Source organism: Schistocerca serialis, chromosome 3 (genome assembly GCF_023864345.2).
Source record: "Schistocerca serialis cubense isolate TAMUIC-IGC-003099 chromosome 3, iqSchSeri2.2, whole genome shotgun sequence".
Lineage (NCBI taxonomy): Eukaryota > Metazoa > Arthropoda > Insecta > Orthoptera > Acrididae > Schistocerca > Schistocerca serialis.
The window spans coordinates 521,900,136-521,915,152 of NC_064640.1; the positions used below are offsets into that span (position 1 = coordinate 521,900,136).

A 15,017-nucleotide genomic window follows, 5' to 3' on the forward strand; every position below is an offset into this window, starting at 1 on the left:
AGAATTCTGCAGCGACGACTTACAGTGCACCTATAGTGTCCATGTCTCATATTGTTTTGTGGATGCTGGAGATCTCTTAACTTAAGGACACTGGTGCATAAAATCTGTCTACATATATTTGTTGTTCAGTTCACATTTCACAGTGCACTGAAATTAGACTGAATATTCTTCTATTGTCTGCATCCCACACAGGTTTTGTCAAATACAGATGACAGAACTGTATGCTTTACTTGTTCAAGCTTATGTACGAGTATTTGTTACTGTCGCTATACTGTATAACTTATCACTTGACACAATACAGAATGATAGTCTCATCCCAATGTACAATAGACTATAAACTTCAATGCAGTTCTGACTTCTAATACAACTCGGGCTGCTGGATCTGTCTAGGATGACCCTCTCTCTGTAAGGCCGGTATTACACTATCAAATTTCTTTGTCAAAGATTTTATCAAAGATGTGATCAAATATTCTGTCAAATATATTTGACAAAGATCTTTGACATAGCGCTAGAAGGGGCATTACACTGTCATCATATTTTTCATCAAAGTTCAAGATGGCTGACAACAACAATTTGTTATTAACCACAGCAGTTGCATGTACCCCAATTGCACTGTGTGCACATGCAGAAGAGAAGTGGGGGAAAAAAAAGAAACATACCTGAGTGAAGCCATGGGTTTTACGACGACACGATAAAAGCATTCAACAAAACTTGTTACGTGAGCTTCTAGTGGCGGACGTCAAGTCGTACATCAATTACTTTAGAATGGATGAGCATACATTTCTGTATGTGCTCAGTGAAGTGTATCATCATATCACAAAGAACAGTATTCACTTAAGAACTGCTACATCTGCAGAAGACAGGCTCACTGTAACACATTACAGGAGATGGTTAGGTTAGGTTAGGTCAGGTCAGGTCACGTCTCCAATGTTCATAATCTATTTTTGTGTTCAGCATGCCTCACTTTGTAAAGCGCCTCATCAGCTTCATACATCTCTATTAATTTTGTAGTTGTTGGCACACACCAATTGTATTTACCGGCGATATTTATAAAAACACTACAGATGACAGAATGCAGCGATGCTAGTGCTCCATGTGGTAACATGGCACATTGCAGTGAACAGAAGACAAGCGACTTCTTTGATCAAATCTACAGTGAGGCCCTAGATTTGATCAAATATTGGACAACATTTGACAAGGTTCCCTATTACACCATCAAATATCTTTGACAAAGATATTGAACAAAGATATTTGACAAAAAAATTTGATAGTGTAATACCGGCCTAAGTGATGACTGAAGAGAGTTGGGTTGAGCAGCACTGCACTCTGACACAAGTACTCTTTCAGCACCGGCAGCCTCTGGAAACTCTTGAGCTCGTGTCTATGCTGATGTCTCTCATTTGTTGCTACATCAGGGGACAACTGTCCATAATTGTGGTTCCACTGTGAGGTATCAACATTGTACCAAAAATTGTATGAGATGAGGTCATAGAACCCATTGCCTTTATGTGTATTTTTAGGTTTCAAGGATTCAGCTGTACCAAACAAGACGATGTTCTGAAACTGAAGTAGAAAAAAATCTTCTGCAGTTAAATAGCTTCTTATTGCAATAGGCCCACCCTATGGCATTGATGGCTACAGCAAGCAAAGTAACAATTGAAAAACTCCTCTGTAAGATACAGTTTCCTTGAGGTAAAGGGTCTCAAAGTGTATTTCTAACTCCGCAGCAAAAGTAGGAAAGTTAAGAAAATGGGATGATGACTTGGAGAACTCTTTCTTATAACTAATTAACCCCACAGGATTACCAAATTGTATCATATACCATCTTAATGTCTAAAAATATCCTTTTAAATGATACATTCTTAGGAATGCTATCTGTACCGTCAACTCCACTGTTAATAAAGTACAAAGAATCGAATCGTATCTTCCAAACTCATACTAAAATAAATTAATACAATTCCTGGTTTCTCTTCAGGCCAGATAGAAGACTTTTTATCAGCTCTAACATCATTGCTTTGCAGCTGGCAAAAGCACTGATACAAGAGTTTTAAAAAGGAGCCTTTTATATATTTTAGGCTCACTCATCCTTCATCGTTTCTACATGCCCCTTGTAACATTTGTATTATGTACACCATATGGACCATACTGGTGCATCGGTTGTCTTACATCAGCAGCAAAATGTACTGGTGGCCATCATGCATGTAGCACATTCCTCAACCACAGGGCATGGGTGATATTTGAGAACAATTACATGGAGACTTAATTGAAAAGTTTACATTTCAAATACATTTATACTAACTAGGACAAAACTTCATACTGAAGTCAGTGGCAGCTCATAACCACATATTTACAGTTATCCCACAAACGACTTGTTTGTCGACTCATATTTACTGAAACGTTTTTGCTTCTGCCATCATATGCTTTCAGCTGTGTCAGTTTCCTGTTAATTATGATACATCCTGTACAGGTAAAAGGTACTCTAAAGATTTAACTAAAAAAATGGTTCAAATGGCTCTGAGCAGTAGGGGATTAAAATCTGAGGTCATCAGTCCCCTAGAACTTAGAACTACTTAAACCTAACTAACCTAAGGACATCACACACATCCATGCCCAAGGTAGGATTCGAACCTGCGACCGTAGCAGTCGCACAGTTCCAGACTGAAGCTCCTAGAACCACCCGGCCACTCCGGCCAGCAAGATTTAACTAAAAACATCCATATATGCATATGTATATGTATGTGTATGTTTTCTACAAATCATATATTTTGAGGGGAATTTTAATTCTAGTTTAAATGTATTCCTCATCAGAAGCAAGCTGTAGAAATAAGAAGACAGGGCACTAGTGTCACTGATCTCCACATAAATAATTGTGCAGTATTCGAAAATTCATCCAGCTCAACAGCTGTGTTCGGTAATGCCTGTGCAGTGACAATAGACTTGGAGGCAGCCATTCCAGATGCTGTTGGTTTTTCATCACAGGAGGAGGATAGTTAGTGGCATACAGTTCTTGATCATCAAACTTTGTACCAATATCCTGGATCCTGGATAACATTACAGTCATCTACATAGTATCTGATGGAGTTAGGGCATGTGACACTGTTGATGTTGATTTGCCCATTGGATGGGGACATCAAGCTTGGTGGCCCCCTGTTGCCATTCAAGTGGTGTAACCTTTGTGCCTTCCTTTTGTCAATAACAACACAAACACAACACTTCGCTGTGCAGCCCAAGTAGGCTCTCCTAGTCATCCCTGTAACACAGATGCATACTTGACCCTTAATAATGGGTCAAAGAAAAGTGACAAAAAACCATATCTACTAGGACCTTTGCAAGATAGCAATACAGATATTTGCATATTCCTCCATCACTCATTTTCTGACTGTGGGACTGACTTACCTTTCTCAAATATGAAAAATATGAAAACAGAACAAAAAGCTTAGTATTTGTCTCAGAGTAAATCATCCCAAAATACATAATACATACATAATGATAATACTATTTAGTATTGGCTGAAATGATGGATATTAGAAGAGATTTTGCATTTAAAACAAATCCTTCAAACTTGTATCTATAGAGCTGTAATTCGCCTCAGTGCAAAATTATTCTTGATGTAACTGTTTCACACTAACATTCAGAGAACTCAGCAGTGTCAACAAAGTGAAATCTAATAATACTTTGAGCAACAGTCATGAGGTGTCACTAATGCTTTGATGGGTTTACATTTCAATATACCTCAAGCATATGAAGACTGGTTAGCACCATTCCCTATTACAAATGGATCAACATTCTTTGTTGCAAAAAGTTTTCGTTGGTTACATGTTAACAGTGGAACATTATTCTCCATGTTTACTGCAACACCCAAATCAACTCTCACCAAGGCGCCATTTTAAGTTTTAGCTCTATATCTGAATGAAGTAATGAGGTGCATAATATTTATGTAGCACAAATACAACAGTTGACAAACAGCCTGAAAGCTTCTTTATTAAACAGCAAAAATTGATTTTCACACTCTTCACAAGACCTACCACATTTATTGAACCAATAATGGCAAATACAACAATTACATTACAAAATATTCTTTTAATAAGACTGATGGGATATATACTGTCCATTACTATAAACATTACTTCATTACAATATTTCATAAATACGATTATAACTTTATTTCTACATGAGACAATGCTTTGTGTCTATCAACTGCTTTATTAAAACATGAAAGACAATGGCACAAACATTAACAATGTTTCTGACAAGTCCAATCACCTATAGTTTTCTTTAGGTAGCAGTTCCAACATAAAAGGATCTCCATTTATCTTTGTTAAACTATATTATTACTTCATAGTATCAATTAACATAAGTGACTCTAATGTAATTATTCAATAAATACTTTTCACTTAGCATCTTAGCAACTTTGGTTTATGTCATACAACACATATAGACGTATTGCATGCTTTGAATTAATACAAATTTTGATACACGGGTTTACCTGGAGCATGCAAGGAAATTCTTTTGAGTTGTCTTTTGCTGTTGTGAGGGGTCAAATCTTTACACTGCTTTGCCCTTGCATTTTCCCACAGATTGTTGGGAAAACAGCCCTTAAAAAACAGACAATGGTACAACTTCTAGCATCTCCCTTGATTCTGAGTTACAATGTAATACTATGTCTTGGGGACAGCTTCATGTCATAAATTACAAAAGGTTGACAACAGCATTGGATCAGTAACATCAACAAGCTGTTGACAGCATGGAGGTGACAATAGGAATATGGGCTGCATACTCTTCAGGACCTTGCGATGGTGGTGATGATGTACATGCAACAGACTGTACAACACACATTAGTTTCATGCACAGTAAACTTCATCGACCAGCATAGGTGCAAGATCTCTCAGAACAAGAAGGTATTTGGCAAATGGATTACCCTACCTTAACCCTAGCAACACAAAGGCATTTTCCATAACACACATTACCACCATAAAAAATTTAAAAATGCAGATTTGGTTCATTGTTGATTTACTCTCAACATACTTTTTAAAGACGTATTGATGTGTGATGAAGGCCCTGAACCTAAAAGTATTGAATATGATACTCATTAGGAAAATGACATCTACTACTGAGATTTGAAGTTTCGGGTTAAGTTTAACTGAAATATTTAAAATATATATGTAATCTGGTAGGAGAATGCACTAAAAATACATATGTTTCCAAATTTTAAAATATAAAGTATCTGACTAGATTACAATACTTTTAGATGTGGACAGAAGTAACTCCCTCCCTTTACTGCAGGGGTTAATTCTCATGTAGCATGTGTGGGGAAGACATATTGAAGAACATCCAAATGCACCATTGACCATTCTGCAGTTGTCCACTGTGCTGGTGGAGGAAGGGAATGCCATACCACAAGAACTAATTACCAAACTTATGGCCAGCCTGGAAGCACATTACAGAGCATGCTGTGGCGAAATAAATAAAAAACATTTTATATTTTAAATTCCACGTCATTGTTGATTTAATCAGAGTTCTCACCTTAGACGTAGAATTAGTCCTTCTGCCACAATATTAATTCATTAGTCGCCATCGATGTTCTTCTCTTTGTTGACCGTGTGTACCATCATGAGTCGGCATCGGTTCACTTCACGAAGACGGTGGAAACCAAGGAATACTATGCTACGTCGCTATAAATAATTTTCGTAACACTTCGATACTTTTCACTATTTTTTATTCACAACACAATAAGACTTGCTGTGCTCGTCGCACAAACCATAATTACCAACCATATGGCTGCCTTTCGGCACAGTCCAAAAATCACGTCCATCCTCCACAAGGCAACAATCGAAAGTGTCCCTTAGCTCCTTGGAGTATCAAACAAAAGAGAATCCAATGTGAACTTTGCAAAGATTATAATATACATGCCTCTCAATTTATCTTTGGCGCAGCTTTTAAGATATTGTATGTCTCTGCATAGGAATGTGTCATTACAACTGCCCCCCTACTGTATACTGTCACTAGAAAATTTTATATGGTTGACAGGATACAGTAGTCGACCTTGCAATTGATAGGTTTGGGGGTCTTTCATTTACAAACTTCATTTTTATTGTCTCATTTTCATGGCACTGAGAATTCTTTGGTATTTCTGAGTGTGTGTCAGTTTTTTGGTATACTTATGCTAATATTTACAAACCTTAATCCTAATATACAAAGTTCTGGTTAATACTGAGAAAATGACATCATGTAGTAAAGTTTGTACAATAAAATATACACTGAATACAACGTTACATACAAATGTTTCCTTCCTCATCAGAGGTGAAAATTAAGTCCTTGTATTGCTTTATATATTTATTCTGGGGCGACGAGCTTTGTTCGCTAGCCCGTGTTGAATATGGGCGGGTGATACGCGCGCCTGATTGTTTGGTTGTCCGTTAGCGGGCGACGTTGGTTGAATGCGCGCGCCAGTGCACTGAATATACACGGACGTGCGGGTACCGTCGAGACTTCCGAACCTCAGTATGCGTGTGCTTTTTGTAGTTCCTTCCAGTACTTAGACTGGATACGACGAGGTACACTGGAATATGTGCCCCGCAGAACACACCACACTATGTGCGAGGCGGAGGACGATCCCGTCGATGCAGCTCCTGGTAAGAAGCGTACCATGTCAAACTTGTTTGGCATTGTCCTTTCCTATTGTGACGCCATGGGTCGTTTGACGATACAAGCTTCAATTTTCGATGTCACTTGTTTAGGCTCGCTGACACTTGCAACGTAGCACTACTTTGCACAATTTTAATTTCTACACACACCACTTTAACCGCGAGTATTGCGATCGAAACTTCCTTTTCACTACACTTTTTTTTTTCGCATTAACCCCTTTTACCTATTGTACTGAGATTCATTCCCCTCAATACTTCTGGTCAATGTACATAATTTGTAAGTCACGGGACTTGGCATGAAATACAAAATACATCACATACAATGGAATAACATATAATACATACAATACATTGTTTACATTAACTACAGGAAAAACTATCGACGAAATTTGAAAAAAAAAATTTTTGACCACTCACAGTGGCTTCTTCGTCTTGGATTTTACTGACACACACACCTTTTTCCATTAATCACTTAGAAGGAACAAGTCCTTTGTTTTCCATCTTGAACTCGAGTATAAGTTAAGGTTTACCTCCGTTACGTATTCTTCATACGCAACGACATGCATCAGCATGCAGTAGCCGCTCCACTGAAGCTTGGGAAGGGAATTTTCTACTTTCTACTTAGGGTAGTGGCAACGACTACGTGTATGCTACGGTTTTTTGCGTATAAAATCTGAAAATGCACGAAATAATCATTTATATGCAGCATAACCCGAATATGTACAGTGTTTTGTGCTTAAGCACGTTCTGGTGTGCTTATAAATCATTAACCTCTAATAAAATTTCCTACATTAACATAGACATATAAACATAAAATTTTGAAGTTCAGGGTGTAGCTACTATTAATATGTACAGTGTTTCACAATAGCGGCACGCCCTTGTGTGCGTGTATCATCTTCAATCAAAGTGCGCTTATAGGCGTCTTGTGTTATCATGGGAGAAAAAATACAGACATTTTAATGCATCGGTTGTCATGAAAATCTATGTACACGAACAATCAGACCTTCATAGCTTCAGTGCAGCATGAAATTCTTTATGACGTTTTTGTTCATAATTCATTTTATAGACGATTCCTTTGCTTACAGGTCGTCGATCACACTACTTACCTGTTTCTCGTATAGCGGCGATATCATTTTCATTCTTTGTGACTGTAAATTGTTATGTGTGAAAGATATAATTTTGACATGATTTTTCCTTTCATGTTTCAAGTGGGTAAAGTAATTCATACCTTCCTATTGCATACATGAGTGAAGCATCGCTAATGTTGCACTTTGTATCAGGTTTTTCGCATTTTCTCGTAAACTCGTAGAGTCAACGGTTTTAATTAAGTTGTTTCTTGACGTTAGGTATACCTGTTTATACGAGGTTGTCTTACAGTTTAATTTTCCTTATACACTTCTACGTTGTTTAAGTTCCGTACATGTACAGGGCTTCTTTCGCCTTTCACACATTCATACATACGTTTATACACAAAAAAATATCTACCACTATAATATACACTTTGCTGGTGGGGCCCTTTTTCGGTACCCTGCACCATTCCTTCAATATTCCAAAATAATTCAGGGTGTGCTGAGCATCGTCCCTTATACTAATAATACTTACAACTAAATATTTCTTCTTACATACATAACTGCCTTACAGTCCATTAATGCGCAACATTCCCTATTTTCCTCCTTTACACTTTAGCTTTCGTACATGTACCCTCGTGTATAGCTTATATATTCTACAAAGTTGTTTGCTGAGTGCTTCAGGTGTTTCCTAACGTTAATGTGTGTCTCTCTCTCTATAAACCCTAGGTATTTGTTTTGAGAGCGATTCAGTTCATTACTCACGCTGCATAGATCTGTTTATTATTATCCTATTTTAACGCTTGTGTCACTCTTTTCCTTAGTCACAAAAATTCCCGCGTTTACCTTGTTGTTTATTCTGAAAATCGCTAGCTACTGTGTAATGTAAATGTATGCGTTATCTCTTTGATTTCCTCTTTGTTGCTTTTTCCCTATATGTAATTGTGTGCTGTTCTCGTGTACATAGCCTTTCTTCCGGTTATATATCTGCATTATTTATTTATTTATTTTTTTTCTATTTTCTTTCTCCTTCCGTACAAGCTAAGATTTTTCTCAGTATAATGTAATATTACAATACCGTCCATGACCAGTATGTACTTGTATGTTCACTTTTATTACGTAATACCAGCTTATAATTAAATTTTCTAAGTTACTATTTACAAGACTTGTGTACCCTTTCCTTTCTTGTTTTTGAATGACTTTCGTCTCTGTGTCTCATAGTAAGAGTGGTCTCAAAACTTTTAAACGTTCCGCGCATGCGCGCTTACGTACCACGACTGGACTGTAGGTGCGGGGAAAACTCTGCATTGTTGGTGAACATTATTCGCTCAGCTGATCGGACATGGAAGGGGGGAAGATTTCTCCCCGGCTCGCTGCCTATAGCGCGGCCAATGACCTCGTCTTGACATGCAGCTATCGCGTGCTCATGAGCTGAGCGTTGGATTGCAACTTCGACGTGTGGTTTGTTGCTCGTCTCAAGCGAACAAACTCTGACCTTCGCGCTAATTTGTTTTTGTTCCCCTCTCTTAAATAACTGAGTTAGACTACAAAAGTACCGTATGGTTTATTTTATAGTGTTAAGACTCACAGTAACACATGTTTCATTAGGTTTGGTTAAATATGCGTTTTTAAGCTGGCATATGCCCCCAGTTGTTCGCAAGTTTCTTAGGTTAATGACAGCAATTTTACTATGTGATCCAAGGTTGTACAATTTCAATTTTGCTAAAATAACATATAACCTTTAATGAAAAAATTCCTTGATGTCCTTGTGAGGGTATAACCCTTTCACCTTGCTCGTTCGTGTGTTACCTAACAGATAACATCCTGGGAGAGGTTTGTCTATTATAATGAAAGGGCCATCATACAACAACTGCCACTTTTTGTTTAATGCCTTAATTTTAGAGGATTTTGGGTGGGTATGTAATAGTACTTCCTGTCCAATGTTAAATTCTGTAACCTTTCTTATCTTTTTGTTGAACTGCTTTCTCCTTATTTCTGCTTGTTCTTCCATCTGTAGTAATGCTTGACGTACCTTTTCGCCTAGTGTTATCTCCTTTGTGGCTAATTTAGGTAAAGGTTTAGCCCATTCGTCAAGTTCTGTGCCTTGAAACATTAACTCTGTAGGTGTAAAGCCTGTTGAAGTATGAATTAAATTATTTAAAATATGCTGAAAGGGGGCTATGTATTCCACCCACTTTGTCTGTTTATTTGGTATATAAGTTCTTCTAAAGCGATTAAATTCTTTAAAATTTCTCTCAATCGGGCTCGATTCTGGGTGAAATTTGGATACCAATATATGTTTTATGTTTTGAGATTCGAGAAATGTTTTCCATTTATTACTAGTGAAGTTTGTTGCATTATCAGTTAATATAATTTTCGGTTTTCCCACTAGTGGTATGTAGTCTTCTATCATGCGTTTGATTATTGATCCCGACAGTACTGCTTTTATAGCATACATTTTTAAATTCTTTGTGAAGACATCATAAAATGCGATCACGTATCTAACTCCTCCCCTAGCTCGTGGATATGGTCCTGCTGCGTCCACGGAAACTAGTTCTCTTGGTCTAGTTGGAATGATAGGGTGTAATACGTCCAAACAAGATCTATTAAGATGTTTAACCTTCTGACATATTGTACACTTTTTTATTATTTGTTCAATCCTGCGTCTGAGATTCGGGAAGTAACAATACGTTGATATTTTCGCTATACATGTTGATACCCCATAGTGTCCCCATACTCTATGTGTGTGTCTTATCAAATTGTCTATGTATTCTTCCGGGATGCAGACACACCAGGTGTTGGATTGTGGATTGCGCCTGTAGAAAAGAACATCGTTTGACATTGTGTAATATTGTTTCAATGTACTATTGTCATCTGCCTGCAGTTTTTGTATAACTTGTCTCCATCTATTGTCTTCCTTTTGTAGTTTGCTCATGTCTTTACACATCTTTCTATAATATGGTTGAAATGTGCCATCAGGCATCAGAAAAACTCTAAAATCGGAAGTCTGTTCGATTAATTCATTGAACTCGCTCAAGCCTTGTGGCAAACGCGATAATGCGTCAGCAGTTACATTCTGTTCACCCTTGATATAAACTATCTCGAAATCAAATTCCTGGAGGAATAAACACCAACGTGCAATCCGTTTGTGCAACAATCTACATGTGAGTAAAAACGATAATGCTTGATGGTCACAAAACACTCGTGTATGCCTTCCCCAGAGATAGTATTGGAACTTGCGGAAAGCCCACACTACAGCTAACGCTTCAAGTTCAGTTGCCGAATAGGCTCTTTCACATTCCGTTAACGTTCTACTGGCAAAACTAATTATGTTTACTTTCTGTTTTCCATTATCATCTACTAATTGGAACAGACAAGAGCCTAATCCCTGACATGAGGCGTCCGTGCTCAAACAAAAGTTGTAGTTCATGTTAGGATGCTTCAGAATGGGTGCGTTTATGAGTACCTGTTTGATTTTTACGAAATCTTCCTCACATTTTTCTGTCCACAACCATGTGTGGTTTTTCCTTAAAAGGTTGAGTAGGGAATCACTATTCAGTAACTGTTTGGGCACGAATTTTCGAAAAAATGACGTGAGCCCCAGAAACGCTTTCAATTGTTTACGTGTTTGTGGTGAGGGGAAATATTCTATGGCATCAAGCTTTTTTGGATCTGGTAAAATTCCGCCTGGTGAAATAATGCGGCCTAAAAATTTTATTTGATCCCTTCCGAATTCGGACTTCTTAAAATTTGCTGTGACGTCATATTCTCGGAACTTTTGGAACACCTTGTGTACCAATTCTACATGCTCTTGCCAGGTCTCCGTGGCTATCAAGAGATCGTCTACATACAACGTCACTTTGCTAATCAGTTCTGGACCCAATATTCTGTCTAAAGCCTCTATAAACACCCCAGCACTCACGTTGAGTCCAAATGGCAGTACTTGGAATTGATAGCTTCTGCCAGCATGAATGAACGCAGTATATTTTCTGCTATCACTATGTAGGGCTATTTGCCAATACGAAGCCTTCATGTCAACGGATGTTAAATACTTCACTCCATGAAATTTAAGCAATTGCTCATCTAAGTTCTCTGGCCTAGTGCGTATTGGTACGATGATCTTATTAATTTCCCGCGCATCAAGTACTAATCTGACTGATCCGTCAGGTTTGCTAACAGCTAGGATGGGACTGCAGTACGGTGAATGTGAAGGTTCTATCACCTTCCACAGAACCATTCTATCTATTTCTTTGCGAACCGCTTCCTTCTTTGCCCATGGTATCGCATATGATTTATGGCAGTACGTTTTATGTGGGTAGACTTCCATTTTGTATTCATACTTTTTGATTATTGTCGGCTGTTTTCTAAAAATGTCGCGGTATTCATAAATAAGATCTGCTAGTTCATTTTGTTGAGTTTCTGAAAGACAAGTGGATTTTCCTACCTTCTCGTGGGCGGCCTGTTCGTTAATTATTTCCGTGTCTAATTGTTCGGGGAAAGGAATATCTATCCATAAAACTTGTGGGTAAACTAATTTTACTTCAGCTTGTTTCTGTGATTGGCCATTACGATCTATTGTTGACTTTACAAGATTGACCTTCACACTACGACTGCCCACTCGGAAATAGCAAAGTCCACTGCCTATGTCGATGTTTACTTTATGCTGCCGGAAAACTTCCATGCCTAAAATACAATTGACGATTAACTTGTCAACGATTAAGAATGTACAGTTTATCGTGACATCGCTAATGGTAACAGGTATTTGCGTCTGCCACTTAATACTTTTTGACTTGTTACCTATAGCTGTCAAGATTTTACAGTTTTCCGTTGGCAACACTGGTACTTTTAATGCTTTCGAAACTTCTTTAAATAAACTGTTAGAAATAATATTCGTAGATGCGCCTGTATCTAAAATTACGTTGGTAATTATAGTTCCTATCTTTGCTGTTATTACAGCCTGCACGAGGTCACTTATCTTGTCCGGTGCTTTCATCCCGTCTTCACATAGATCATCTTCTACGGTCGCATCCTGATCATATCTTAAAAATAATTGTCTAAGATGTAATGTGTGCTTGTTTGTGCCCCCTGTTGTCAAATCGGTCGGCCGGTGGGGGCTCATTACGACCGATTGTTGTTTACCGGGGGAGACAAAGGCGTTGCTTCAGTACTGTCCGTTACCTCTACAAAGTGTACTGAGTGGTTATTCTGTCGCCAATTAGTTTCCGGACCGCCGCGTGCAACATTTTCTTGCGACCGACCGTCGCTATTCCTCCTTGGTCTATCATTCCTATTACTGTAACTATTGTAATTTTCATTTGTGTGCCGCCTTTCATCACGCGGGCCTGACCAATCATTCACGTGATTTCTATCATTTCCATACCGGCGTGGGCCGTAATCTGTACTATACCTTCGGTCTTCACGTCTTTGTGGCGCCGAATTCCTCCGATTTCCGTAATTCCAGGTTCCATTATTTGGCCTTGTCGCATACGGATCCCAACTGTATGGGTTTTGTCCACTGCCATTAAAATGATGTCCGTTACCGTTGTTTTGATTGGTTCCGGAATATTCATTCCGATTACTTGTGCTCGGCTCTTCTTCGTATATTAGTTCAATTGAGTCAAGCACGGAAAGAAAGTATTCAAGATCGTTCTCCGGTATGGTTACCAATTTTTCGCGTTTGTTTTTCAGAATTTTGAGAACATCTACGTGCGGTATTGGATTGTTCCAATAGCGCGTCTTATTCAAGTACTTTTCGAAATACTTTCTCAGCCCGCCGTTTTTGAGGTAGAACGGTTGTGGGTTGAATACCTCACGGCGCAGTCTTTCTTGGACCCCAGCAGACCAATATTTCTCCAAGAAAGCCCGTTCAAATTGTTCGTAGGTGACGCACTGTTCAGCCATGTCAGTGGCCCACAAAAGTGCGTCGCCTTGTGTGAAGCCTACTACATATCTAATCTTCTGTGCCTCAGTCCAGTTTCTTGGTAAGACATTTTTAAATGCTCTTACAAATACGACTGGATGAGATTTTCTGGATTCTGTGGAGAAAACTGGAAACTGTCTATGTTTCAACAGGCTCTCATCGACTAGAATCGTCGAGATGCAAGGCGACACGCCTACTGCCTGTTGCAGCACCGCGTTTGGCGAATAGCCATTGTTTGCCTGTGCCGGTGCGTGCACATACGCCGGACTGGGCGCCTGATGTACTGCGTTATTGACATCGTAATCTGGCACGGACGAATAAGTGTCGCGCTGCCTGTTGCTTGACGTAGGCAAGTCATTTGAAACATTCAGTCTACCAGCAATTTCCTTGCGTATTCTGTTCTCGGCTACTTTGATTTCATTACCTAATTTTTCAAAAAGTTTTGTTTCCCGGTCAGTTATTGATTCATTTACATTACCGTTTTCTAAAGTTTCATTTATTTTGATAATGTCCGCGTTGATACGTCGAGTCTCCTGTTTCAGAAAACCGACTTCTTCGTTAACTTTATTAACTTGGTCAGGTATTTCTTCCCATGCGGACTGTACTCTTGTTAAATTTAATTGAATAGCCTGTACGTTTTCAGGTATTTATTTTTGTACGGTTTGTGTTTGATTGTGTGTTTCTGCTATTTCTGACAGTTCCTGTTCCTGTTTGTTTGTAAGATCTGACAATTTCTTTTCTAAGTCATTTGCCAATACATTGTATACACTATTGACGGTTTTGATGACTTTGTCTTCTATCTTTTGATCGATTTCATTGGTGAGTTTATTTAAGCGTTGATCGAAATGTCTGTGTATGTTTTCAAATTGCGTGTTTACACTTGAAAACTGCTGTTGGAACCCAATTTCCATGTTTGACAATTTTGTGTTTGTCATGTTGTGGCTGATTTCTAGATTCGCCAGTTTCTCGCTCACGTTTGACATCAGACTATATAATGCCTCAAGCGTAACTGACGAAGCTTGTGTGTTTGTATTTATGCCATTATTTGTTGCCATTGTTTCTCTGCCACGGTCTGATTGAATCGAAACCGGGCTAGGTTCACTGATTTCACGCGAAATATTTTCATCTGATCTGGTAATCGATGCTTCATTGACTGTGCACAAGGGTTCATTTGCAAGTGGTTCGTTATTGTTAATCCCTGTGGAGTGCAATTGAATTGTATTTACTTCTACATTATGTTGTGCTGAAAAACTAATTGCGTCATCATTTACGTCACTATTGTCAGAATCAGTGACGTGTCCATGAACATTTGTCAAATTAAAGTTCTTCGATTCCATTGTGAAGATATTATTTTTATCTGTACTTTACTGTTAATCTAAATCTTTA

At 38.4% G+C, this 15,017-nt stretch overlaps 1 protein-coding gene across 1 annotated transcript; it reads right to left on the reverse strand.

Moving 5' to 3' along the window:
• Positions 1–12,829: 12,829 nt before the first annotated feature.
• Positions 12,830–14,968, reverse strand: LOC126470975 (TBC1 domain family member 5 homolog A-like). Its single transcript, XM_050099021.1, has 3 exons — positions 14,291–14,968; positions 13,829–14,164; positions 12,830–13,360 (listed from the first exon to the last, which is right to left on the reverse strand). Exons 1-3 carry the CDS (start codon positions 14,966–14,968, stop codon positions 12,830–12,832), a joined length of 1,545 nt encoding a protein of 514 aa, XP_049954978.1.
• Positions 14,969–15,017: the final 49 nt, after the last annotated feature.